The sequence below is a fragment of the Urocampus carinirostris genome, chromosome 5, assembly GCF_059441175.1.
Source record: "Urocampus carinirostris isolate Australia breed hairy pipefish chromosome 5, RoL_Ucar_1.0, whole genome shotgun sequence".
Classification (NCBI taxonomy): domain Eukaryota; kingdom Metazoa; phylum Chordata; class Actinopteri; order Syngnathiformes; family Syngnathidae; genus Urocampus; species Urocampus carinirostris.
The window spans coordinates 3,365,453-3,392,220 of NC_142353.1; the positions used below are offsets into that span (position 1 = coordinate 3,365,453).

The following is a 26,768-nucleotide window of genomic DNA, read 5'->3' on the forward strand; positions in this document are numbered from 1 at the left end:
GCACGCCGCATCATTTTATGTGGCCTTTGAGACAATAATAATAATAATAATAATAATAAATGCCGAGAGGACAAGATAAAAATGAACTCCGTAGTGTCAAACAATAGCTTGCTGTTTTAAATATGTCCACTAGATGTCGGGCAAGCCAGGCAGCAGACACAAAGCACCCACTGTAACTGTATTAGCTGACTAGCAATAATCAACCAGAGAATACTGAGGAAACCCAATCTTATGTTATTTTGGTTGCAAGATGCAAGTCCGGGAGGCGCATTTGACATATACAAAATTTTAAAATTAGCACCCGGATGTCTTTTTAAAATTTAAAAAAACTTTAGCTCCTTTCTATGATGGATATGAAAGCAAAGCTCCCTTGTGCAAGTACACATTTTAATAAGAAAATAAAAAGCAGAAATACTTTTAAGTAATTAAATTGAATCATTTAAATTAGAGTTCTATGCCATTTTTGTCACTTTTCAGTCCTCACTGGGTAAAATAAACCACACTTTAGTTAAAATCAATTCAATTGTTTTTATGCTTCTTTTTTCTTTTTTTCAAATGCACAGTTGATAAACACTAGAAGAGATTAAATGTTAGAAAAGAAAAAACACATACTGAATAATTGTAGTATAATCACATCTTACATTCTTAAAGGATAACTTAATTGTGACCCTCTGAGAAGACCCCAAGCCGTCCAGCTAAGGCACACGTTTTATGCCATTAATTCACTAGTCTGCCCCCGGTGTCAATGTTTTTTCCAACATGTGGCCCCCGAGCTAAAATGAGTTTGACACTCCTGTCTCAAGCTGTTATTTTGAGAATGCAATCTCGCGGCCAGCGGACTAATTGGGGCCACCAAGATAATAGTTAGAGGCCCCTGCCTAAATATGCAAGTTAAAGGGATAGTTGTGTATTATTTGCCCCCTTGATGTCACTGTAGTCTGTCGTGCCACTGAAAACCAGTGCTAAAGGGCCCAGCAGGAGAACACAAAATACATACAGCCAAAGTGACCAAAATGCACCTTATTACTTTTTAAAAAAGAGAAATAAGAAAAGAAACAACATAAAATAAAATATAAAAGGATAAAAAAAAGAACAAAGAAAAGATATATGTATATATATATATATATATATATATATATATATATATATATATATATATATATATATATATATACATATATATATATATATATACCACAGCCATATCCCCCTTGTGGGAGGTGGCTAGAGTCATTTCTGACTCTTTTTGGGAGGTTGATTCAGAGGAGGGTATTCCCAGCCCCCTCGCTCAACCCAACTGAGGTGTTGGGAGTCATTAGGTGACCAAACCCCCCAATTCCAACCCCTAATGCTGAACGCCAAGCAGGGAGCCAACAGGTGCCAATGTTTAAGTCTTAGGTATGACTCGGCCGAGGCTTGAACCACAACCTCCCAGTCTCGGGGCGGGCGCCATACCCCCAAGGCCACTGAGCTGGAAAAGATAAAAAGGAAAAAGGAAAAGACAAAAAGTAAAACTCAAGAAAAAAAGGAAAAGAATAATTAAAAAGAATCAGGATAAAAGAGAAATGTGCTTTTTTCCATTTTTGTCCTTTATCTCTTAAATTCTTTTCTTTTTCTTTTCCTTTTTCCCCTCAATTTTTCCCTTTTTCTTTTTTTCCCTCTACTTGCCCTTTTTTCCCGTTTTACTTTTCTCCCTTTTTTCCATATTTCTTCTTCCCAACTTTTCCCCTTCTTTTTGGCTTTCTTTGTGAAAGGCTGGGTAAAAATTAGAAGGAAAAGGGTGCTTTTTGCTCACTTTCAGTCTCTGTAGTTTGTAGTCTTCCTTGGACTCATTTCTGGTTGCACTACACTACACTACACTACACTTACACTACACTACACTGACATCTAGTCAACAAATATAACACTGTCCCTTTAGGAACAGTAGAATGTTTTTACAGCGCTGTTTTTGTGCAAACCCCCATTTGGCCTAACCTCAACTTCAGCGGCCCCCAACTCAAATGAGTTTGAGACCTCTGCTTCAGACAATATAGGTTAAAAAAGTGGAAGTTTGAACCCTTAATAATTACACATATCCTTTTGAGTTGCTTAGAGTCAAGTTTTTATTTACCAAGAAGAGTGAAAATAATGTGATTACAAAAGGGACCAGGATGACTATTCCTTGACGATAGGGCAACTCAGGTCCATCAGATGGTTGGATTAATGATCTTGCCCAAAAACAGAATGTCATTTGTGGTGTTCTCTGTGATAAGGACCATGAATGGGCGATCAAACTTCAGCTCAGGGACGTGTTGGAAAGACATAAGAGTGATGCCAATTCCTGTAGCGGCTGTTGCAGTGGCTCCTGCTTCGTCAACATCAAGGGTAGCTTTGTGCACGGCCTGCAATAGAAGATAGCGTAAGAGCCCAAAAAATACTTTTAAGAGGTTTACATTAAATAGGGAAAAATCCTTACTTTTGAAACAACCAGTTTCTTCCCCTCTGCAATGCCACTCAAATCTGCTCGATGGTCAAACATGTGCGTCATTCCCATTTCAGTCAGAACCTCCTTCAGAGAGTATTCAGTCTTAATAGAAAACCTGGGAACTCCGATGTTATATGTCCTAAAAGAAAACATACAGCGATTCAAATGGTCACTCCAGCATGACGATGTTTCTTCCTTGAAAAATGTGTGTATTTTATCAACCTCTGTTTCATCCATTTAGACCATTTGGTGATATGTTGTGGGCATATTTCTTTTTCCAGTGTGGCCATGTTTTCAGGCAATAGCAGCAGCATGGAGTAAGAGGTGTTGAAGGGAAGGCGCAGGATTGTCGTGTTAACTTCCAAGTCATGATAAATGTAAAAGGTATCTTCCTTGTTCATCATCTGGACAGAAACCTAAAGGATCATCAGAGAAATGTTAGTGCATCTTTTTTAAAATCGGTAACTGTAGTATGACCTCTGGTCCTATGAGGTTTTCTCTGCTGGTCTGATAATATCTGAATCATGTGATGTTAATTACATTCTGTCCATCAATACTTATTAAGTAATTCCAATGTGCCAATGCATTTTATGCTTGTGTGGGCCTCTTCCAGGCACTCTGGTTTCCTCCCACTTCCAAAAAAATCATGCTTGTCAGGTTGATTGGCCGGTCAAAATTGTCCCTAGGTGTGAATGACTGAGTGAGCTGTCTGTCTCTGTGTGCCCTGTGACTGTCTGACAACCGATTCAGGGTGTCCCTTGCCCATTGCCCAAAGACAGCTGGGATGGGCTCAAGCACCTCCCACGACCCTCTTCATGTCCACTGCTTCAGTCAGACAGACCTTTTAAATTGAAGAAAAACTTATTCCAGAATTAAGACAAGACAGTCTCGACTTTAAGCATTACCTTCGATGGCGATAAAATAAAACATCTTCAATGAACACACTCTGTGGGATAGAGTAAATCCATCCATACACCAAACATTATCTGTACCACTTATCCTCAGTAGGGTTTCTGGAACTGGTCGATGGTTGCCACAGACGTACAACTGACTCTCTCATTTACACCTAGGGATAATTTGGACCAGCCAATTAACCTAACATGCATGTTTTTGGAATGTCGGAGGAAAACGGAGTGCCCGGAGAAAACCCACGCAAGCACGGGGAGACCATGCAAACTCCGCACCGGAAGGCTCGGAGCTGGATTTAAACCCATGATCTCAGATCTGTGCCGCAGACGCGCTAAACACTCAGCTGCATTAAAATCTTCAACAAAATAAAGGAGGTTGGATTTTTTGCAGAAAGAAATAGGATTGCGGTGAGAGAAATGTGGCTGTATTTCAAAATAATGGTGCAGATTTATGAGATCAGTATTGATGCTTTTATTTAAGCTTCGCATCTGTAACTGCAATAAATGTTTCATTGACTTAAAACAGTTATTTAGGGTTTGATTGATTCAGACGTAACACTACTGAACGCTTATGCGTGAAAAAATACACTAATCAGTATAACTTTTTTTTTACCCAAGCTCAAGACTAACCTTTGTATTCTCATCAACATTAAATGTGGCCTCTTTTGTGCTCTCGGTTAGGAAAGGGGTGTCCCACATTCCTGTGTAACAGAAATGAAACAACATAAACATTTTCAAATCAAAACAAACTTAAAAAGAATCAAGTCTGATCTTTCGTGTACCTTTGAAGTAGATGTAGCTTGCAAGGAACATGATGGTCCCCTCATCCAGCTCTTTAACCAGCTGGTCAATCTTGCCGTGCGTCTTATCAGACACATATTTATTGATGATGTCAGCGCTTTCTTTCTTCTGCTGGAAGTTCACTTTCGACACATCGGAATGAAAAGATTCTTTCAAATCTTTCAGGAACTCGGGGCGTGTCTCGAAGCTTTCACCCAGGAACACAGCCGTCCCTTCACTGATGTCAGAGGAGTTATCGTGCCTTTTGATGAGCTCGCTAAACGCCTTGTTGACGTTATTCTGCGTAACTAAGGAGCTGTTGTAACCCAGACCACTTAGCAGCTGTTGATGGGTTTCCTCGCGAGCTCCAACAGACAAGGCAGCCAAGGCGACAGACACGCTGCTGGGAGAGTAAAAGATGTTCTTGCCCTGGTTGTTAGAATTGGCCGCCAACTTCCGGTACAGCTGGAAGGCGAACTCTTTGTTCCCCGAGCTCACAAGGGAGAAGTCGTCAGTCGTGTGGCCTTCATGGTGGTCACCTCTTCCCAAACAGACCACGGCTGATAAGATCCAGAACTTCAGGGCCCCATGCATGGTTGCAGACTGTGGAGGATGGTTCAAACAGGCAACATTGATTTTTGGATTGCACAAGATTAAGTTTACAAGTGTCAAACAATCAAACAATACATTGACAGAAGTCTAATTTACTCCTACAACGTAAATAGTGCATTGTATTTACAGTTCGGATCCAGCTGCCAATATTCCTGTGGCCGCTATTAGCATGATTACGGTGGCCCTGGCCCAGACATTTTCATTTGTGCATTCCTGCCACAATTGCTCTAAAACAAATCTTTCATCCAAAAGGTATTTCTCAAGTTTTTGAAATGAAGCTTTAAATACAGAATTTGGAATTTTGTTACTCCCTGCCTCTATCTCCTGACTTAGAGTTATGAAGTGTAGACATTTTCATGCAACATTTCAGGGCGAATATTCTTTCGATTAATTGAGGAATCGAACTTTTAGGAAATACATTTTAAATTTTTCCTATGTTCAAATATTGAATTTTTGGAAGTATGGAAAAATAGTGCACTAAACAATAGAATATTTTATAATGTAAAACAATATTAATAAATCAAAGTGTTTGTCAAATATCTTAACATTAAACAAAAATGCATACAAATGTCAGCATTTTCTATATTTTTTTATGGAAAAATAATAATATTTAAAATGAACACAATTATTAACCATTATTTTCTGCCAACGGGGTGAAACCGAATCAGTGTAGAGCAGGGGTCTCAAATGTGACGCCCGCGGGCACCAGGTAGTCCCTAGGAATACCTGATTCACCTGCACAGAGGTTCTGAAAATTGGTTTTCTAGTAAATAAATTTCAGTTCTCTGGTAAATATGATTTCTAACTAGCTGAATGATGTTTTAGTGGTTTACTTAACTTCAAAAAAATTACAACCTGGTAATTACATGGTGTACACTAGAGTGACCCTGACAAAAAGTACCTGCACTCCCTTCACCGTATACTACCTACAAAAAAAAACAAGATCACATTCATCTGTCTGTCAATAGAGACAGCTGCTTTGAAAAATGGCCTTGTGATTTAAAGTCAAGTCAAGTCAAGTCATGTTATTTGTATATCCCTTAATCACAAGTAATCTCAAAGGGCTGCACAGACTACCCATTTCACATAAAGTTATGAAATCTTCAGGATGACTTTCTGTTTTTGCCAGTCTCTCACATTAATCTCTGGTACGTGGCTAAAAATAGTGTGATAATGATATTAAATTAATGCCTTTTTGTCAATCATCTATATCACTGGTAGTCTAGTGTTTAGGATTTGTTAATCTCACCACTTGACCCAGGTTTGATTCCCGGTGCACCCAATGTTTCGTGATTGCAGTCAGCAATATTTTTCGACTGATCAATCATTGCACCAATACGCTAATTTACTACCGTAAAACCTCATATATAACAAGCAGCTAAACTTTAAGTTCTTTTTTTTTTTTTAGGTACGAAAAATGTGCTTTGCATTTAGCAGTGCTAATAGGAAAAGGTTCAAGATGCAGTATTATGAATCTTTCAACTTTGAAATGTTAAATTGACAAAGAACTAGTCATTGCACCTTGAACTCATTGTTAAAATTCTATGCAGGGATGTTTGAATTTTCGTCTAATGAATTCAAAGGTGGGGTGCATAGTTTGAAGTGTCCTTATAAAGTTGAAAAGTAAATATTTTTTCTATTGAATATTTGTTCAAAGAGCCTTTATGCTTCATTTTCCATTATGTCAATCTGCTTTTGAATCCAAATAATATTTTGAATACAGTACAGTATCTGTTAATATGTTTAACAATTTGGAGCTCAAAAGAATAGAGCAGACATTTTCCTGAAAATCAAAACGAGGGAAGAAATTTATGGCTCACGTGATTTCATTTTAAAAATTGTAAGAGTGGGGGGGAAAAAAATCAAAAATAAAATAAAAAGCAGGCATTGAACTACTTACCAATCACTGACTAGGTTTTTCTCCTCAAAACAACAACCCCAGTACACAAGCCAGACAATCCGAAGTAATTTATACACTTATAGCGAGTGGGTTCTCCGCCCTTATGTCTTGACTCCTCCCAGTGTATCAGCAAGTGGTTGGTTGAAGCAGAATACAGATGATCGTGCTTGGCACTTTCACCTACATCGGGGAAAGGAAGCTTGCCATGCTGATTTACACTTTCAGACAAACAATCGGTACATTTCATGCCATTTTGTGAAATAGGAAACAGTGCAGAGGAACAAATTGACATTGACCTCAAACCAGTTTGCTAAAAGCAAGGTTGTTTCTAATTAAGAGATAATTGACCTGTCAGTAGCATTTTTCTTAAATCACCAATAATATTTTAATTTACATTCCAACAATGAGGCAAAGCATCTGGACTTTGGATTATTGTCCTTTCCTATGTGCTTTACCGCAATGTTTGCTGCCCCAGTGTGACAACACAAAAGTTTGCACAGAGCAGATAAAGAATGAGGTTGTGTGTACAGAAACCTGTGTTTCAATAAACTCTGTAATTTACTTATGTATGCAATGCAAAAAAAATGAGATTTGCCAAAAGGAACCTAAATGAGTGCAATGTCTTGAAATTCGATTTTTTTACTGTAAGTTTATTAGTTTTGCACAGGAGATTTTGCTGCTGAATATTGCATAATGAAAACCAGTGACGTGCAGTGGGGGCAGGCAGGTAAGACTGTCTCTTTCTTGTCTTTTGTCGTTCTGTGTGCTTGACTGGCGTTTTTGGGTAATTACAGTTTGTTGTATAGGTTTTGCGGCACGGCGGGGCAGTGGTTAGCGCGTGCGTGGCACAGATCTGAGGTCATGGGTTCAAATCCAGCTACCAGCCTTCCTGTGCGGAGTTTGCATGTTCTCCCCGTGCTTGCGTGGGTTTTTTCCCGGCACTCCGGTTTCCTCCCACATTCCAAAAACATTACATAACATTATTGACAATATTTGTACCTATTATCTGGAAAATGTTATCTTTACCCTCAAGACAAATATTTCTTGAATATGAGTAGGCACTTAGCAGCGCAGTTAGCGCGTGTGTGGCACAGTTCTGAGGTCATGAGGGCAAACCTTCCTGTGTGGATTCTTGTTCTCCCCGTGCCAGTGTGGGTTTCCTCCGGGCACTCCGATTTCCTTCCACATTCGAAAAGTGGCGCAGCTAATGGATGGATGGATGGATGGATGGATGGATGGATGGATGGATGGATGGATGGATGGATGGATAGGTTTTTATTATAAAGTGTCTCAACAGTGAAAATGAATTATTTAATGAGCTCCCGCATTAAGTAGTCTCAAACTCAAGTGATTTGGGCCCCGCTAAAGCTAGGAGGGGCAAGATTGGGCGAAATGGGTTTTTCCTCAAAAAAAGCTGCTGTTCTTAAAGGGACAGTGTTTTATATTTGTCCCCTACATGTATTGTTTTGTGCAACCCAAACTGAGTCCAAGCAAGACGACAAACTACAGGGACTGAAAGTCAGCAAAAAACACTCCTTTTCTTCCAATTTATACCCAGCCTTTCTCAAAAAAAAAAACTAAAAGGATGGCAAGAGTCTCTGTTTTAAGGAAAAAAAATTAGTGAAGAAGAAATTGTTGAAGATAAGACCAATTTGTTGAATCGCCTCGTACGTGTTCAAAGAAATGCAGGAATCAAAATGACATAAGAGGGAGTTATTTTTATTGATACACAATTTCAACAAGAGACTCAGTGAATCAAAGATATGCGTGTGTCTTTATAGTTTTCAACATAGCACGTGTACCCGATTTGGCCCCATCCCTTTTCACGCCTGAAGGCATACATGCCCAGGGTTCCGTCCTTATTTGGAAGTGTTTTTAAGATTATGCCAGTTTATGTCACCTTGCCCTTTGCCGTTATCTGTTGTCCTCCCTTAAGGAGGATTGTTTATTCGCCGAGACCTTCCCGAGATGTAAACAACAATTCTCCCAACTGTAAGCAAATCTTTCTACATTTCTTTCTAAATGTATGCAAATATATTCTACAAATGCAAGTTTATTTTCTACAACAAAATAAGAATGAAGAGGCAGAAAAGGAAAACGGGAATGAAATGAAAATGAAATGAAATGATCTGCATTTATATAGCGCTTTTCAAGTCAAGACTTCCCAAAGCGCTTTACAGTGTGCTTCACATTTCCCAATAGCGGCCGTGCAGCCATATAAGGCGCTAACCTGCTTATTGGAGGCATTAGGGGTTCAGTGTTTTGCCCAAGGACACTTCGACATGTAACACGGAGGAGCCAGGATTCGAACTGCGATCTCTTGATCCCAAGACGAGCGCTCTACCTCCTGAGCAAAACTAAAGTAGAGGAAAAAAAGAAAAAAATGGAAAATGGAAAAAAGAAAGCTAGCACATCTTAATTCCAATATTAATCTTGCTAAAAATGGAACGCTACAGAGGGATTTGCAACGGTTGGTATTTTATCACTGAGCCAAATGTACTTATGAAAACAGCCATATATGGCTAATGAGCCAGAGGTTTCCGACCACTGATGTAAACAATGGACTAATGGTTGAGAAAAGTGACATCAAAATGTAATGACTTCATGGGTGAAACAAAGACCTTGCTCTTTCGGGTTTTATCTATATTTGCCAAAAAGTTCCCCGTCCAGGCGGATGAGCTGTCGAAGAAAACCTCGGTTGGGACTGACGCCCCGGTTGTCTTTTACGGCACATATTGCCTCCACGAGTGTCAGCCTCTGCTTAAGCATCAAGTATGCCAGCACCAGAGTGGCTGAACGACTGACCCCGACATGACAATGCACCAGAACATGACCTGGAAAAAAAACAAGACGGCAAATAAAACATATTTAAGTTGCACAGGTTACAATTGCATTCTTTTTTTGGGTCAAATCTTACCTCCCCTGCCCAAAGCCATTTGGATGAAGTCCGCAGCTGCCTGGAAGTGGACACTCATGTCAAAGTTGCATGAGTCATGTGCTTCTATGCCCATGTAGGCGATCTTTAATCCCTGGTAGATATCAGGACATCTTCGATGTTTACTGTGAGCTACATTTAGGATGTGAGTGATTCCATGCCTGGATAAATCACTCAAATTCTCAGCACTGCGTCTGTTTAGCAGGGGGGAAAAAACTTGATCATAGGGAAAGATAATTAATCTAATTCGGGATCTCCAACTCCCGCCCCTGGGGCCAATTGGCCCACGAGTTGGCCCCCGCCCTACTATGAAGTTCAAAGGGACTGTGTGTTATTAAGAGCCTACAGTGGTAAAATAAATAAATGATTACAAATATATATTGATTTAGAAAAATAAGCAAAATATGATATTCATGTTTTGAAATACTTGAAGGTCGAGACGTTTGCATTTATTTTACATAACCTGGCTATTGTCTGCCATCTTACAGCTAAAAGTCCCAAAGGAAAAAAAACAAACCTTTTTCTTGTTCTTCTTTCACCCCTTCTTCTTTTTTCTTTCTTTTACTCATTTTTCTTTTTAGTTTTTCATTTATTCCTTTATTTCCTTCTTTTTCCCCTTTTCTCTCCTTTTTCTTACTTTTTCATTATTTTCCTTTTTATCTTTTCTTTTTTCTTCTTCAGTTTTTTTTTTTGAAAGGCTGGTAACAAAATGGTGCTTTTTGGTCACATTGAGTCTTTGTAGTTTGTATTCTTCTTTGTGCTTCGTGGCACTTCTTTTGGTTCCACCAACAATACAGCAACATCTTGTCGTCAGATAATAAACACTATCATTTTCATTTAAGTGCAGCCCACACAAATTATGGATTCATTTATTAATGATTGATTGATTGATTGATTGATGGCTATAGTAAAGCCAATGTTCAATACGGAAAACATAAAACAAAGAAAGTACTGTATGTATAAAAAGCAGAAAAAGGTGCCAAATTTGGACTCATTTTAATGATATTGATAGTTCCAAAGCAAAGAGCATTCAACTTTTCAATCTGAAAGACTGTGGATCATTGGCTTTTTGTTTTATTTATTGTAATTTTTATATTTTTGTGTGTGTTTTTCATCAGATCCGGGTCTAAATTGGTTAAAATAGAGTCATCATTTATTTATAGCACTGAAGAGTTAAGATGTAGATAATGATAATATTATAAAATCTATCATTTATTTTTAATTATTTTGCATTTTCAGTGATTTTGTGTTGTTGTTCAACCTTAAATATGTTCTGTGTGTAAAAATCTAACCTTGTTTTTTTTGTTTGTTTGTTTTGTATATCTGTGAATATTTCATGTGTTTTGCAGAGATCCCTTGCAAAATATATTAAAATTTAAGCATTTTCAAATATTTCAAGCACCCAAAAGATGCCTGTATCAAAAGTTATTATTTTTTAAATTAATGCAAACCCAATGCTCTCTCCGGTCACTAAAGGGCCGTGTTGAGTTTGTTGAGCATGTTGAATCGGTTCAGGTGTAAAATAGCATTCACTCAACTGGTAAAATAAATCCGTCAACATATTGACTGCCAAACATGAAAATGTTTCGTCCCCATTGTCCATGAATAAATGTGTTGTGTTTAGAAAAGATCACTCGTAAACTTTGATTATAATATGTATGGAAGGCTACTAATGTAGGCTGATTGAACTCTAACTCCAAAAAGCACGGGGAGAACATGCAAACTCCACACAGGAGGTACGATCTCATGATCTCAGAACTTTGCCGCACATGCGCTAACCACTGCGCCGCTGTGCGGCCCTGTTTTAAACTCTCATCCATTATCTGCACCGCTTATCCTCAGTAGAGTCGTGGGGGTGCTGGAGCTATTTTCAACTAGTTCTTCAAAATTAGGTCGCCATTTACAAGAGAAACATTCAAATGTGGCCTCTTGAACAAAACAAGCCACCAAAACGTGTTCATTTTATTTTTTTAAACAAACCCAAAAAATAAAGTAATTATGATTGAATACAGCCATAAAAATAGGTATTTTGAACACAGCTAAGGGATTTTTTTTTTTCTTTACACATGTTTTAAATATAATTTTGCTTAGACTAACTCAAGTGATTGGGTTATTCTAGAAGGTTGATCAATCTTATCCAAGTAATGGACCAGCCCAAATGTTGTATTTAGTTTTCATTTACTGGGTAGGTGGTGTTTGTTTTTGTTTTCTATAGAACTCGGGACATTGATAGAAACTCACAAAGAACAGCTGCCAGCATGTGGAATGTTTCTTGGGGAATATAAAATTACCGGAATACAAAAATAGGATTTTTTCCTTGCTTGTGCATGAATTGATATTAACTTGAGATCATGTTCACAATATTCATATTCATGATGAAATATAATGTATTTGTGATCAAATGGATTTATACAAATAATGTTTCCCTTTTCATCCAAGGGGAAAGCAAAAGTGACTTACTGATCACCAATGTAGAGTCTTGGCCACACTTCATCTGCATGGCTGATGATTGCTTTGCCAGTAAACAGAAGTCTTTCCAACTCAAACACTGCTAAACCAGGGGAACTAAAATCGATCTCCACCTTCCTGGCAGGAGGTTTTTCATTCCAGGATCCGGGAAGTTTGGATCTAAACGACATCACTTTTGCTGAAAATTTGAGGAAATCTTCTCAGGTGTCCACAACAATGACTTTTCTAAGTCCTGGGAAATATTTTCACTTAATCTTAAAAAGATGGAAGCTGTCCTGACCGCGGGATGTCACAAATGTGGTGGGACCCCATCTCACCCTCTTGCAGATTCCAGCCCTCACTACTTGGGGTTCTCCTGTTGTACTGTAGATTCAAAATAGCTACTACCTATTTTAAGACCAAACTGCTTGCCCTTAATGCAGTGAAACAAACATTGTTAACTGTTGCATGGAACCTGAGGGGACAAACAAAAACAGTGTTTTTTTCCCAGCCACAAATCACCCTTATAAATTTGTTTGATGTAAAAAGAGAATCTTTAGAATTAGGGTGATTTTAGGTTCAGAGCTAAACACCTGGAGTGTTACTATTTTTTTTCATTTAACTTGAAGTGATATAACATGTAAAGTTCAATTATAGTAACATTTTGATTAAAATGGCGGATGAGTGGTTAGTGCGTCCGCAGCACAGTTCTGAGGTCATGGGATCAAATCCTCATGTGCGGAATTTCCATTTTCTTTGCTTGCATGGGTTTCCTCTGGGAACTCCAGATTCCTCCCACATTCAAAAAACAGAAATGTCAGGTTAATTGGCCGGTTCAAATTTTCCCTAGGTGTGAATGAGTTGTCTGTCTCTGTGTGCCCTGCGACTGGCTGGCAACCAGTTCAGGGTGTCCCCTGCCCACTGCCCAAATATAGCTGGGATGGGCTCCAACACCCCCTGACCCTACTGAGGATAAGCAGTGCAGATAATGGATGGATGGATTCTGCTAAAGGTTTTTTATTTGAAAATGCCATATTTATCAATTGAATCCTCGTTTTAAATCCGTTTTTATTATTTAAATATTCCTTTTATAAAATTTAATTATCGCACCCTTGGGCCTTCAAAGTAATATACTTTCACTGTAATACACTGGAGCCTCCACAAGCTCCGCGCAAGTGACACTGGCTGAGTGAGAGAGGAGCAGGAAGGGGGGTAAGACCAGTGCTACAAATCAAACTGACTGAACCAGTTCATGGCAGTTGAGTATTTCCTACACTGCGTTGCTCACATTTATGTTTTGTTCTACCTTATTAATTAATGTGGCGTTTTTCATTATATTTAGGCCTGTTCTGCCCTTTTTTAGGGGAGTTTCATTTTTGGGGTGTGATTGGGTTGAATTTGGGGTGGTTAAGCCCGTGTTTAGAATATACAAGGTCTTATAACAAACATATGTATTTCCCTGTGATAAGGCATGATCAGATAATTTAAATATATAACGTATGCCTAGTCTCAGGCGTTGGGCATTGTGGACATGTTTTAGATCGTTCCCCCAATCTACATGTTTTGAATTTCTCATTAAAATTTGAAAGAATAAATCGTATTATCTTCAACATGAAGACTTTTCAATTTCATTGGTATTAATCATGTACCTTCCGTGATATTTACACGTAAAAGAATATTAAATATAATATTAAAATAAGCACTCGCTCGTTGGCTATTGATTATAACATCTAGGAAAAACGACAGACCTCATTTGAGTTGAAAAATATATTTTATTACTTCTCAAAATTGTCAGCTCTAACAAATGTTTAATGGTTCCTTCACAAAACAAGTATTACCATCTTGTGTTGGAAACATGCAGTACAGCTGACAATTTTAGTTGGGCGCAGTGTACCAGGACAAACAAAATAACACTTAGGACAGATGATCAAAATTTTCATGCAATATTTTATTTCTAAATACATTAAAGCCCTGGTGTATTACATGTTCGTAATGTGTCAGGGTAAGAAAAAACTTTAGAAAAATTGTTCTGTGTAATTAATATTGTGAATGTTGCACAAAACAAAATTTGTGATAAGCTATTAACAAACTTCAAGTGGAAGGACATTTTGGGGAAAATACAATTTATGTAATGGCCATGTTTCAACATTTATTCAAGAATGTAGGTTTGGAAATCAAAACCAAAACCCACATGACGGGCATTTTTCCCCCTCAAATTTTCCAGCCCATTTATAAAGGTTGAAAAGTTCATGCAAGGCAGCGCACAGTTTTAACAAAACATATTGAAGTGTTGTATTGTTATAGACTCAATGACGGATATTGATGTGACCAATCAACTGGACTATGAAAAACACTCATGAAGGGTTAAGGCAATGTGCATATTGTGAGGACCAGATTTGGAATCATGGACAAACAAGTTCTGAGAGTGGTAACAATTCACTCTTCCTTTCATAACACAATTGAAAATCAGTCACTGATTGATTGAAAAGTGCCATATGTTCACAACAAAAACTTGGTTGAGCTACTTTATTGGTACCATGTCAAGCTTGCTAAAACTCAACTGTGTCACTTTTGAAAACATAAGACTAGTTTAAGGGGAAGAAGCCAATTGGGTCCAAGGCCCATCAAACTTTTTCTTAAACCAAGTTTAGAAAGCTTTTTTTTCCAACTGGTCCAGAATGGCCTGGATCCGCTGCACAGCCTCTTTTCGCGCTTGACGGATATTTTCAAGTCCAAGAGTCTCCACAGAGTCCAGCTCAAGCAGCTCTTTGGTAAGAAGTTCCTCTAGGTATCTGTACATCTTGTCTGTTTTCTTCCCCACAAACTCATCAACATCTTCCTGAAGAAGTTGCACTCTGGCCATGATTTGTTGGACCCGGGCTAAACTCGGGTTGTCGCTCATGGGCTGGAGTCCAGAATTACTTGGAGCTGCAGAGTGGGTGGGTGCGAAGGAAGGGGGTTCACCTTGCGAGTGACTGTGATCGGTTGGCTCCAATTTGTTGTAAATTTGGGGAGGGGAACTCATTTCTGTGGGGTTTCCACTGGTGCGATTTGGGGATAAGGACGGCCTGGCCTTAGTTCCAGCTTTAGGATGGCGCTGAAGATGTTGATCCTGAAAGACCAAAACACAACTCGATTTTACATTTTTCAAGGCACAACATGGCATTTTACTCGAAGAGATGATAAAAAGAAAATGACAAAACTGTAAATAAAGTTTTATTATCTAAAAAAAAGTGACAATTATTTGCATATTATGTGAATCCAAAACTATTGGATAGATAGATACTAAGCAAAAAAATACTTTTTATGAAATATAAACATTGGAAAGACAATAGAATATGATGTAGAGTAATTGCACAAATCTAAAGTTTTGGGTTTGCTTTGGGCTCAGCCTGCAAATCAAGCTAATTGGTTGGTATTAGGGCGTGTTTAATCTCTGTGGGCTTTTGTTAGTTCGGCACGATCTTACCTGTAGTTTACGCCTATAGCACCAACTGAGCCAGTATTGTTAGCGTCTGTGGGACAGTCCGCTAGTACTGGCATCCTCAACTCTAGAACTAATGATAACGTCTGTGATGCGAGGCTCCAATTCTGTCAACCACCAAGTTAGTTGTTATACAGCTAGTGGCTGTGAATTTAAGGGTTTGTATACCATATTCATCCTCAAATTCAAGCACTTTTTAGGGACATTCAAAGTCGATTTCTCCAGTACCATTAAAAGAAGTAATTAGTGTAAATCATGTATTTTGCAGATCCACAAGTATGTCTGCGTTTCACACAAGTGACTTTTAATCTTGCCCGTGCATTTATCAAGACATACGATTTTTAGATATTGAGTAAATCGTGAATATAATCTTGAGAGAAGAAACACAATTGCCAAGAGAAGCCATAAAAAGAAATGTCAGTGTCTCTTTAAGCAGACCTTTTGTGAAACATGGCAACAATTTTAGATATTTACCAGCACTTTACCCAAAATGTAAGCACTTTTTTAATCCTTCAAAACACAACATTAAAATTCAAACATTTTCAAAGAGTAAAACACCCATACGAAACTTAAAATTTAAGCTTAAACGAGGCAACAGACTCCTGCAAAATTGAAAAATATTGTTCACAGCTCACGTGATCCAGGCTGTGCTGCTGTGGGAAAAAGGGATTGAATTGAGGCAAAAGCTACATAAACTTTTGAGGGCCAAGCTACATAAGCTTATCAGGGCAAAATACATGCACCTGAGGGGAGGTGAAAAAAATGATAACATTTAAGAAATAGTTTTTGCCTTATATGTTCACATCATACAGTTGCTACAAGTTGTAAATTCAGAGTAGTGTTAAAAACCCTATTCAGATATGATATGGATTTATTATTCACTTGTTACATACCTTGGGTTGATAAGGTGGCGGTGCACCAGTTCCAGTCCCTGGCCAAGCCGGAGGGTGTAAAGGTCGTACAGGATTTCCATATTGATTTGGAGGAAGCGGTTGGCCTGGCTGCCATTGGTGCTGGGTGGTGGGATATGTTCCAGGGTGGGGCCAAACTTCAGTTTGGGGGTTGCTGTTTAATGACTGGCCTGGGGGATAAAGTGTATTCTGGGCCATTGCATGACCACCGTCACTGTACTGAGAATATGGCCCTGGAGGATATCCAGGAGCCTGGGAAAAGAAAGAAAACCAAAGTTATTAGGCTACTTTTTATTAATTAAATCAAATAAAAATGGTGGAAACAGCCGCATTGTTAGTATGTGCAAGTGATCTTAAAAACTTGATAACTGTCAGTTTATGTAGTATATGTTCTTACCCCTTGACTGTGTATTCCAAGGTAGTGATGGTTTTGTGAATGTTGCTGTACACTTTGCCCACTATTTTGTTCTGAAGGACAGCTAGGGTTAGGATACGACGCTTGAGGAGTTCTTCGGGGGTCAGCACAATAGAAAGGGTTGGATGGATGAAAACCACTCGTTGAATATTGATTCTGTGCCGGGTTGTAAACACCATGGCCATTTGGATAGCTTCCAGAAATTAACTACAAAAAGACATTTAAGGATAGGTTAAAGTATCTAGGATAGGTCATGTAGAATTCTGTTAAAGGTGAGGTCCAATGTCACATTTAATGTCCTATGGGTAAATAGTAGTCAAATTATAATAATAAAGTCGAAGTATTTTTTTCCCAAAACTATCAAATTATTTATTTCATTCATTCGTTCTCCAATTGCTTATTGATTGGAAATAACATTAGAATAAAGATGTTCATAGAAAGATAAAATAAACTAAATCTACGATTGATGTCAGGAATATTTTTTTACCTTTTAAATTAAGTAACATACCTGTGGATTGTATTGTGGCTGGCCATCAGAGCCAGTTGGATAAGTATTTGCATAGTGTTGAGTAGAATGGGATTGTGGGTACCAGTAGTGTGATGGGTAACCTGGATACTGGGGCGTGTCCTGATAACACAATGAAACAATCAAAAAAATCATTTTAGTTTTCCTGGCATACATTTATTCTAGAATGTAAACCCGAGAATGAAACAGACTCCATGCCAAAAACGTTTTGAAAGTTGTCATTGTTTCTAACTAAGGCCAATGTCTAAAAACAAGAACAAATTAAATACTCCATACTTGTGTGCTTTTTTAATCTTCACAGGAGGCCAAATTCTCAAAAACAGGGGAAAAAATTGAGCGCGCAAATGTTATGTTTGGTGTGTTCTTCTTTTTGATGTTTTCTTGGATTCATAAAAGACATCAAACAAATACAGTTACAGGTCCGGCCCATTTTCGTACCTGTCAACTGTCAACCACATTTTCTCCATACTTTATAAGTCTTTTGATCATTTCTAATTGTGTACGCCGTATATCAATTTCTGTACAGGAAAAAAAGACGAATAAAAACTGGTTTATTGTTAAACCGATCTCGTCTTGCCCATTTCGGCTCTAATCCGGACCGTCTCGGTCACTAGTAGCAAATATTTCCTACATTAAGCAACACTTAATTTACTGCAAGTGTGGAAATAACTAAGAAAGGTGTTAAAATAACTGTACTGTTTATTTAGTAAATAAGATAAACTTGTTTACACAAATTATCTTCGTTTTAATTCTACATAATGTAGTAAAGTGGTCTCCAACCTTTTTCAAGCCGAGAGCTACTTTGTGCCACTAATTATCCCAAAGGGCACACAGTTTGATATCAATTAGTAATATAGCAATTTAGCTAGATGGCTTGCTAAATAGCTAAAAAGGTAGCTTGTCAGTTGGTTAAAAAGGTAAACAGGTAAAAGCTAAGAGAGCTAGATGACAATCTAGAAAGGAGACAAAAATGTACTTTGATAAGTACCATCAAAGATAAAATACTGGCAAGATAGTATACAAAAACTAATAAGCTATCCATATAGCTTGCTAAATAGCTAAAGGAAGGAATATAGCTAGCTATGAAGCTAAAAAAAAGTAGCCAGATAGATAGCTAAAAAAATGCATTTTTTGCTTAAAAACCTATAAATTGGTTTTTATTTTGTATTTCTTGAAAATAAATAATTAAAAAATGAATAAATACGTTTGTTTAATACATGAGTATATTCTCATTCAATTCTTATAATTATTTGCTTAAAAATAATCAATACATTAATACATTTTCTTTTTGGTCTAAGAAGCCCATGGACTGGAAATTATTTATTTGAATTTCAAACTTATCATGTTATTATTATTTTTGTGACTGTGTTATCACCAGATTAATAGTTAAAAAACAGGTTACAACTCAGTCAACCAGAAAAATCACAATGACACACCACTAGTGAGCTATTTTCAGAACAGGTCATCGGGTGCCTCAGCTTGCTTGGGCACCACGTTGGAGACCTGCAGTAGTATGCCTTGCTGTGAGTACATAGGTGCCACGTTGTGATTGTAAGGCTTAATATCACTAAGTAAGGGGCGTTGAGATCATTAATAGAGGGAGCAATTGGCTGAGGTTGAAAGGTTGCATTTAAATGTTTTAGGCTTCTCACCTTGGGCTCAAGTAAAAAAAAGATAAGGGCTATATATGATTAGCTTATAATACAATATGAATCTTAAACTTTACATAATGAAAATGTTATTAGCCATTGCATTGTCCGCCTTCGTTGTTAATACGTAAAACTCGACGTGACTAGCAACGAATTTAGCCGGGTTAGCAAGGGAGCGCTAGCTATTATATAACGGCAGTTAGCCCGCTAGCCGCTTGGCTAGCATGGTTACAATATCTACACTGGGGAGCAAGCTAGCTTAAATTCAATGTAACATGACACTTTTCTCAAGCAGTAGTCTTTAAAATCGAATACTGAAGTATTCTCACCATTTTTCTGACGACACTTTCCAAGGTATATTATCCAAGTTGTAACTCAATGGGACTAGTCGGAAATCACTTTCTATGACAATTACGTATCATCTGTACGCACTCAAGGCTACAGACAAATGAAGATAATCCCACTTCGATATAGAAACGCAGTAATCACTTTTGTAGCAGACGGTGTAAGGTGGCTCCTTCAATTGCTTGCGATTTGATAGAGATCAGGAAATGGACTGAATAGGTTACGACGTCGTGGGCTGCATTCACGTCAGCTTGTTTACCCAAATGAGGATTGCGATGATGAAAGAGCAGTCACTCTGACATTTATTAACGATACAGTATACTGCGTGAGAAATAAGCAAGACATCCAAAATAGAGAAAAAAACACCAAATATACATTTTTGTTCTTTTAATAATGTATACAATGTTCTATTTATCTTCCCAATAAAATGACTAGTTATTTTAAATGAGTGTCAGAGTAACTCTTCTTCTGGTATACACAAACTTGGTTGCAGGACTCACTAATACATATCATTAAAGCGTTAGGGATGAACATAAATCGAGTCTTTCATGCATGTGTAGACGTAACCAAGTTATATTGTTCGAATTCCGATCTCTTAACACACAAATAAATTGTAAGCGAATTTAAACAACCAGGCTAACCAAAGTGTCTACGTGGCGGCCATTTTGGAAGGGTCAATGCTGTCGCTAGAGACGATGAATTCACCCCGGACTTGCTCATTTTTTACTGGTTTCTGAGATGTTTACCGCAGTGTTTCTTAACCTTTTTTTTTTTTTTAACCCGGGGCACTTTTTTTCATCAAATATCTCGAGTCACTCTGTTTTTTTGTTACTATTATACTATTGTAAAATGGCAATAAAAGCCATTCATTCGTTATTTCGTTCATTCATTCATTCATTTTTTGCACATATAATATAGCATAGTAATCTGCTGAATGTTACACTTACTCCGCTGATCACTCGACAAAAAACAAATAGTAGGCTACAGTCTTCTTTCGGAGTCTCACGAGAAAGGACACTTCTTACTATTTGGAATTTCCCTTATTTTTTTTCCTTATGCTTCCGCTTTAGACTTTAGATTGTTTTCAATTTCAAATTTTACACGAAAAAAATGCCCATTTGTCTTAGGTTTTACACATTGTATTGTTGTAAGAAGGAGACGTATGGGGAAAAAAAACATCTTCAGAAACTGTAAAATACATCCATCCATCCATTATCTGCACCGCTTATCCTCAGTAGGGTCGCGGGGGTGCTGGAGCCCATGCCAGCTATCTTCGGGCAGTGAGCAGGGGACACCCTGAACTGGTTCCATCCAGTCGCATACATATTGGAATTAAAACAATTGAATATTTCTGAATGGACTATTAAATAATGATGTATATGTCTATAATGATGTAAAATATGATACGTTGATTAAATGATAAATACAGGTATTAGGGGTCCCAGATCATCCCAGGTACCACACAACAATATTGATTTAAAGTGCCCTAGGCCTCACCCACAGGGTTTCTATAAAATAAAGAGATTAAGTGTTTGAATGAGGCTATGTGGACCACTCTACTTTAAGTCAAGTCATGTTTATTTGTATAGCCCTTAATCACAAAGAGTCTCAAAAGGCTGCACAGATCAAAGACTATTGCAAACTAATCCATCTACTGATATGATTTGGGCGGGAATGACTGTAAGCTTACTGGTGAACATATACTGCACAGAGGTTCCTACCGCCATGACAACATACTGCAGCAATATTGTACATTTTTCTTTTGGTTTTCCACCATGTGTATACATAAATAAAACCATAGAAACGGTGACCAATTTTTATCAAAGTAAAATAAAGTTCTCTCATTCATGTGTGAGGGCATCACACAAGATTGGTAAATGGTATATGGTCTGCATTTATATGGCACTTTTCAAGTCACTGAAGACCTCACACACACACACGCACGCACGCACCCACCCACACACACACACACACAAACTTTTAACCAATAACAATTTTTATTTGGACATTAAACCTTTGTTTATGGATTAATTTTAGTATACTATAACATTTACTCTAGTGGCACAAGTGTTGCTGCGTCTTGGTTCTATGTTTCATTTTTTTTTTCTTGGGACAGTAGAGGCTGAGATTCACACCCCTTGCATGAAATGTTTAGGGACTTTAATGAATAATAATGTTGTTCAACGTAAAGCATACCTGCCAACCTCCATGGCTCCATGCCCTTACAAAATGTTGTATTTTCCCTTACAAAATAATCTTACACCATATTTTTTCCCCAAAAGTGTTTATTTATGTAGTTTAACATATGTTATATTGTACATGTGTTCTGTTATACCATATATATTGTTATTTAACATTTTTTGTGAGATACTGAGTTGCTCAAAAATGAATGAGGTTTATTATAAAAAAAAGTTCAAAAAATAAGTAGCTTGGACGTTCACTGTAGAAGGAAAAAATATAATTAAGTAGAATAATACATTTTTTAATTCAGATTATTAATTAATTTTCTTCATTGAAGTATTGTTGGTAATCTACTGATCAAAGGGATAACCACAAACCTGTCTTTTTTAATTTTCTCCTTTTTTGCTTCTTTTTTTTCTTAACTTCTTTATACAACAATAATGATTCGTAATATAATGCATCAACGCAAGTGAGCCGTTTGAGAGCCGGCTCTCTTTAATGAGTTGAGTCGAAAAAGCCGGTTCCCTAAAAAGAGATGGACTTCCTTTCACTACATAACTACCACATGAAATCCAAGGCTGCAGATGCATGCGCACAGTAGCATCAAACCGCTCGCTTTGTTTGCAACGGGAAAAAAACCTGATACTGACACAAAGGCTACCGCGGCGAACTCGTTTGACTTGATTTATTTGCCGTTTCGTCATAGTCGGATGGTACCCATAATTGACAAATTTGCGTTTTTCCGTAGATTTTCTTGTACGTCAAACACGTCTTAAAAATGCATAACAAATGTACTTTGTATGGCAAAACGTACAGGTTGACAGGTATGAAAAAGGGACGCACGAATACCCACATTCTATACTTAGGCAAGATGTATAGATCTCCCAGTCTCGTGTGTTTGTTTAGGATGGTGATGGTCCTCGCCCCTCATGAAGAAGTTGTCTCATAGCTTGTTAGTTCTTCTTTCAAGGGACCTGCAATGACTACGAGAGGGCAGAAGAACTGTCCAAAGTAATTTTGGGAACCGTTCTCTCATCAGCCTTTGGCTTCAACCTGTTAACACTTTTTCTTTTCAGGTGATTTGTTGTTATTGTGCAGTGATGTTTGTTGCAACATAATTTTAAAGAACAAAATTTAACGAGGAATACAAATAACGAGGTCGTGAAGATAAAATTGAAGAATTTTATACGGCACACTAATGTGACTGCACTGGTTGAAAATACTGTTTTGCTGTATTGTCAATTTCAAAAACTTAAGTGGAGACGCTATTCTTGAAACCTGCCTGTCGCCAATCACGCAGCTGAAAGTGGGCGCGTCTTTTTGGGCGACGTAAGACATCACCCGGAAATGTAATCGTCGTGTCTATAAAAAACTTCCGGTTGCTTTTCGCCTTAAAGTCTTTAGAAACATTCATGTCTTTATGTTTCGATACACGAGAAGATAATTATTAAGGTTTTAAGATGAACTACGTCCCGGGGACGGCTAGTCTCATAGACGAGATCGACAGTAAGTTTTTCATGGGAGAATTTAGGATCAGAAAGAAAAAAACAATAGAGAGTTTGCTCTTATGTCCGAGTGTCATAATTGTTGTATAAAACCATGTCTTACTTATTTGTTGCAGAAAAACACCTGGTTCTCCTCCGAGATGGCAGAACACTAATTGGGTATCTGAGAAGCATTGACCAATTCGGTACGGGATTGTTTTTCCTTAAACGTTTATTTTCTTTCCAGAACGTGCGAGGAACGCAAACTGGTGATTTGAATTTAGAATCAACTGTATGATGGACTGTATTTCACACCCAATTTGTCTATCTTCTTTTCCAGCTAATTTGGTTTTCCATCAGACGGTTGAACGTATCCACGTGGGCAGGAAATTTGGTGATATTCCCAGGGGAATCTTCATTGTCCGAGGAGAAAACGTTGTGCTGCTTGGTGAAATAGTAAGTGTGCATTTTCCCCGTTTGTCACTTCCGTCACAGAAGCAATGCTAGTTAAAATGACCAATCCCGCAAAATCTTGTAGAGTATGTGACCGTGACCACTTCAAGTTTTCCATGAGTGTTGTATGCTTTGGTTCATTTTGCTTCTAAATTGTGATAAAAAAAAAAATAAACCGACAGTTTGTGATTAAGGGCTATACAAATAAAAATGACTTGACTTAAATAAACGAATGTGAAGCTCATGTCTAGCCAGCAGCATTTGTACAACCTTAGGTTTGTGACACAAACGACCAGGGAAACTATGTTAATAAATATCAAATACAAATAATATATTCCTTGAACTTTTTCATAATCGTTTTAAAAAATACATTGCCCCGTGTCAATATCAGTTTCCCAGGATAGTCCGACTAGTACTTGATAGACGGTCCGACTATTACACGACCCGTCGCCCAAAAATTGTGTCCGTTTTGCTTGTTAAAGATATTTGACTGGAAATGAAATGTTTCATGAAGTAATGAAATCTTATGGTAACTTTTATTTGCATGGTTGAATTTGGTTTGTTGGCATTGGCCACTAATTGGGTTTCAAACTCTGGTAGAGATGGCAGTCCTGTATCTCCAAAATATTTTCCTCTGCCAACATACCTGATTAAAATGTTTATTTTTTCCAGCAGGCTCTGGAGAAACCTGATGACAATAATCATTATATTCAGCTGTATTAAAGGAGGAAAATCTATTTTACATTCTTTTCTACTGCAACTCACGAAAAGCCCTTTCAATGAAGTATTTCTCAATGTCTTGGGAGTTTTTGCATCTTTTTGTTCACAACTCTTTACATAAAAAGTATTTAAACCTTATGAATGAATCTATCATTGCAGGATGTGGATAAACCACGTGACACAGTCCTGCAGCAGGTTTCCATTGAAGAGATTCTGGAAGAGCAGCGTATGAAGCAGCAAACTAAGCAGGAGATGGAGAAAGTAAAGCTGCAGGTCTTGAAAGATCGAGGCCTTTCCATCCCCAAAAACGATAATTTGGATGAATATTAACAAATTGTGCATGCCCACTGACCTCAGTTTGTATCAGACTGGTATTTTAGTTGTATTTGAAAAAAACATTAATTTTATGAGCACAAGGCAACATTTTACTTTGCCTCCTTACTGAAATGTACTGTATGGATTTCATTTGAATGAACTTTTGAGTTTTTCAACAGTGGCAAACCATTTGTGATGGCAGATTATAATTGCAATTATTTTAAAGCAGCACTTTGTGTTACTCAGTCAAGACCTGCTCGTGACACACAAGTAATGGTTATGGTTCATTATTATGATTTTTTTAATTCTGGCTGTCTTTGTTCCCTTCCCACTACCAAGATAAATATTAATGAAAGTTCCTGGAAGAAGTGTTTTATTGGGGCGGCTGTTCAATTTATGTTTACTGATAATGGATGCAGCTATGATTGTAGTGAGTTCTCACTGGCGGTCATTAAGAGCACAACTTCTAAATACCGTGTTAATTGTTTTATTAAATCATGGGTTGACATAAACGTCTAAATATGCATGTCAATATTTTTGTGTTCTGCAACATTTTGCTTTTGCACATCTACCTGTGCTCATTAGTTTAACAACATGTACCTTTAAGATTATGTACATTTTTGAGCTCAAATGTAGCCTAACTTATCTTACAAACATAACCAAAGTATAATACATGATCAAATTAAGGGTTGTAACGCAAACCTGCCTATATACTGATACATTAGTCACCATAATAGTTTTCCTTTTCGTATGGGCAGTTTTATACATTTTCACAGGTTTTGGACCATTTCCTGTTGTGTGGTCATCTGCAGAAATGTATTTGATTGCTGATGTTGTTTCTCGTATCTCCCAGAACCATCCACCCAGCAAAATGTTACCACAAAATGTTACTACTCTCTGCCCCCAAATTCCTGTTGGCACCATCAGTTTTTGGCATTTCTCCAGCTGGGAGTGAGATACAACAGTTTGTTAGAGCCACTGATTTGGATGCAGGGCGGTGGGGTGAGCCGGAAGTATGTTTCGGTTTCTCTTTATACTTTAGGTTTCTTACTATATGTGATCAAAATTATCATTGGAGTGGATCTTGCATCTCAGGTATTGTGTTCCTTCAACAAATCAACAGATGAGATCTTATTTAAAACGTAATCATACTCTGGATGGCTCAGAGGTGTGGGGTTTGAGAGTAAATAAGCAGAATAGGTTAAACATATTGGAAATGAGATGTTTGCATAGTATGTGTGGAGTAACACTACTGGAAAGGTCCAGGAATGAGTAAGTAAGGAGAAAAACTGGTGTTAGAGTGCTTGCTGGGAGGGTTAAAGAAAATGTTTTAAGATAGTTTGGAGCATAGGGAAAGAATGGATTAAGGCTGTTTTATTAAGAGTATGTAGTGCAGATGTTGTGGGAAATAGAATGAGAGGAAGGCCTTAATATGGTCATAAGGATGGGTGAAACATGCTCTGGATGTGAGGTCAGTCAATTTAAAGGGTGCAAGAGTGTGTGCCAGGGATACATGTGAAGGATAGTCGAGTATGACTGATATCAACGCAGCTCGAACTGGCTAACCTGGCCTCCCAGGTGGCCTTCGTGGGCCAGCGGGGAGGCCAAAGTGGGATTGAACTACATGAGGGCGTAAACCAGTGTATTCTGTAGGGCCTCTTTGCTGATAAAGGGTTGCATGGCACAGCAACTCATCCCCTTGTGGGTGTGCTTAGTGTTCGGTTTCAGATTGTGAAGAGCGAAGTGGAATGAATGTTTGGTGAATGTGGGTGTGTTATTGACTAACCTCTTCCCATCGCGGGATATAGCTTCAGTATATAGATAGATAGTTAACATACAAAAATTAAAACCAAAACACTTTTGGGGAACCAAAATGAAGAAAAAAAAAATCTTAAAAAGTAATTCCGAGCACTTGAAACAATTCACACATGTCTGAAAGAGTAGAAAGAAGTACTGTCTGGATTGATCGGATTTCATCCCATTATTGTCTTATCACCAATGAGCATAAATATTCAATAACATAAATATTTGTGATAATTGTGACAAAGTCAGGATTTTGTTCATGTCAATAAGTAAAATTTGTTTTCTGGAAAGAAAATATAAAATTGTTATATTGAGGATTCAAAACTTTTCCAGCCATTTTAGGTGTATGGAGAGCATACAGTGTCCCAGTTTTGGGTCCTGGAATTTCCCCTTCACTCCTTTTGTAAGGAAAATTATTTGGGGGGGGGGGTGATC

The 26,768-nt window shown here is 37.8% G+C and overlaps 4 protein-coding genes across 4 annotated transcripts; 1 reads left to right on the forward strand and 3 right to left on the reverse strand.

Annotated features, from left to right (window-relative positions):
• Positions 1-2,077: 2,077 nt before the first annotated feature.
• On the reverse strand, positions 2,078-6,824 carry LOC148364988 (alpha-1-antitrypsin-like). The gene is made up of 6 exons (XM_088335349.1): positions 6,665-6,824; positions 4,155-4,755; positions 4,003-4,073; positions 2,687-2,880; positions 2,456-2,603; positions 2,078-2,381 (listed from the first exon to the last, which is right to left on the reverse strand). The coding sequence occupies exons 2-6, from the start codon at positions 4,744-4,746 to the stop codon at positions 2,187-2,189; spliced, it is 1,200 nt and encodes a 399-aa protein (XP_088191475.1). The 5' UTR covers positions 4,747-4,755; positions 6,665-6,824; the 3' UTR covers positions 2,078-2,186.
• A 1,703-nt stretch (positions 6,825-8,527) lies between these two features.
• Positions 8,528-12,294, reverse strand: LOC148364989 (dual specificity protein phosphatase 26-like). Its single transcript, XM_088335351.1, has 3 exons — positions 12,060-12,294; positions 9,582-9,793; positions 8,528-9,498 (listed from the first exon to the last, which is right to left on the reverse strand). The coding sequence occupies exons 1-3, from the start codon at positions 12,236-12,238 to the stop codon at positions 9,302-9,304; spliced, it is 588 nt and encodes a 195-aa protein (XP_088191477.1). The 5' UTR covers positions 12,239-12,294; the 3' UTR covers positions 8,528-9,301.
• A 1,505-nt stretch (positions 12,295-13,799) lies between these two features.
• bag4 (BAG cochaperone 4) lies at positions 13,800-19,624 on the reverse strand. Its single transcript, XM_088335350.1, has 5 exons — positions 19,362-19,624; positions 17,366-17,485; positions 16,840-17,064; positions 16,425-16,694; positions 13,800-15,159 (listed from the first exon to the last, which is right to left on the reverse strand). Exons 1-5 carry the CDS (start codon positions 19,362-19,364, stop codon positions 14,695-14,697), a joined length of 1,083 nt encoding a protein of 360 aa, XP_088191476.1. The 5' UTR covers positions 19,365-19,624; the 3' UTR covers positions 13,800-14,694.
• Positions 19,625-22,902: 3,278 nt separating this feature from the next.
• lsm1 (LSM1, U6 small nuclear RNA associated) lies at positions 22,903-24,889 on the forward strand. The gene is made up of 4 exons (XM_088335006.1): positions 22,903-23,064; positions 23,180-23,248; positions 23,383-23,498; positions 24,375-24,889. The coding sequence occupies exons 1-4, from the start codon at positions 23,019-23,021 to the stop codon at positions 24,543-24,545; spliced, it is 402 nt and encodes a 133-aa protein (XP_088191132.1). The 5' UTR covers positions 22,903-23,018; the 3' UTR covers positions 24,546-24,889.
• The last annotated feature ends 1,879 nt before the right edge of the window (positions 24,890-26,768 follow it).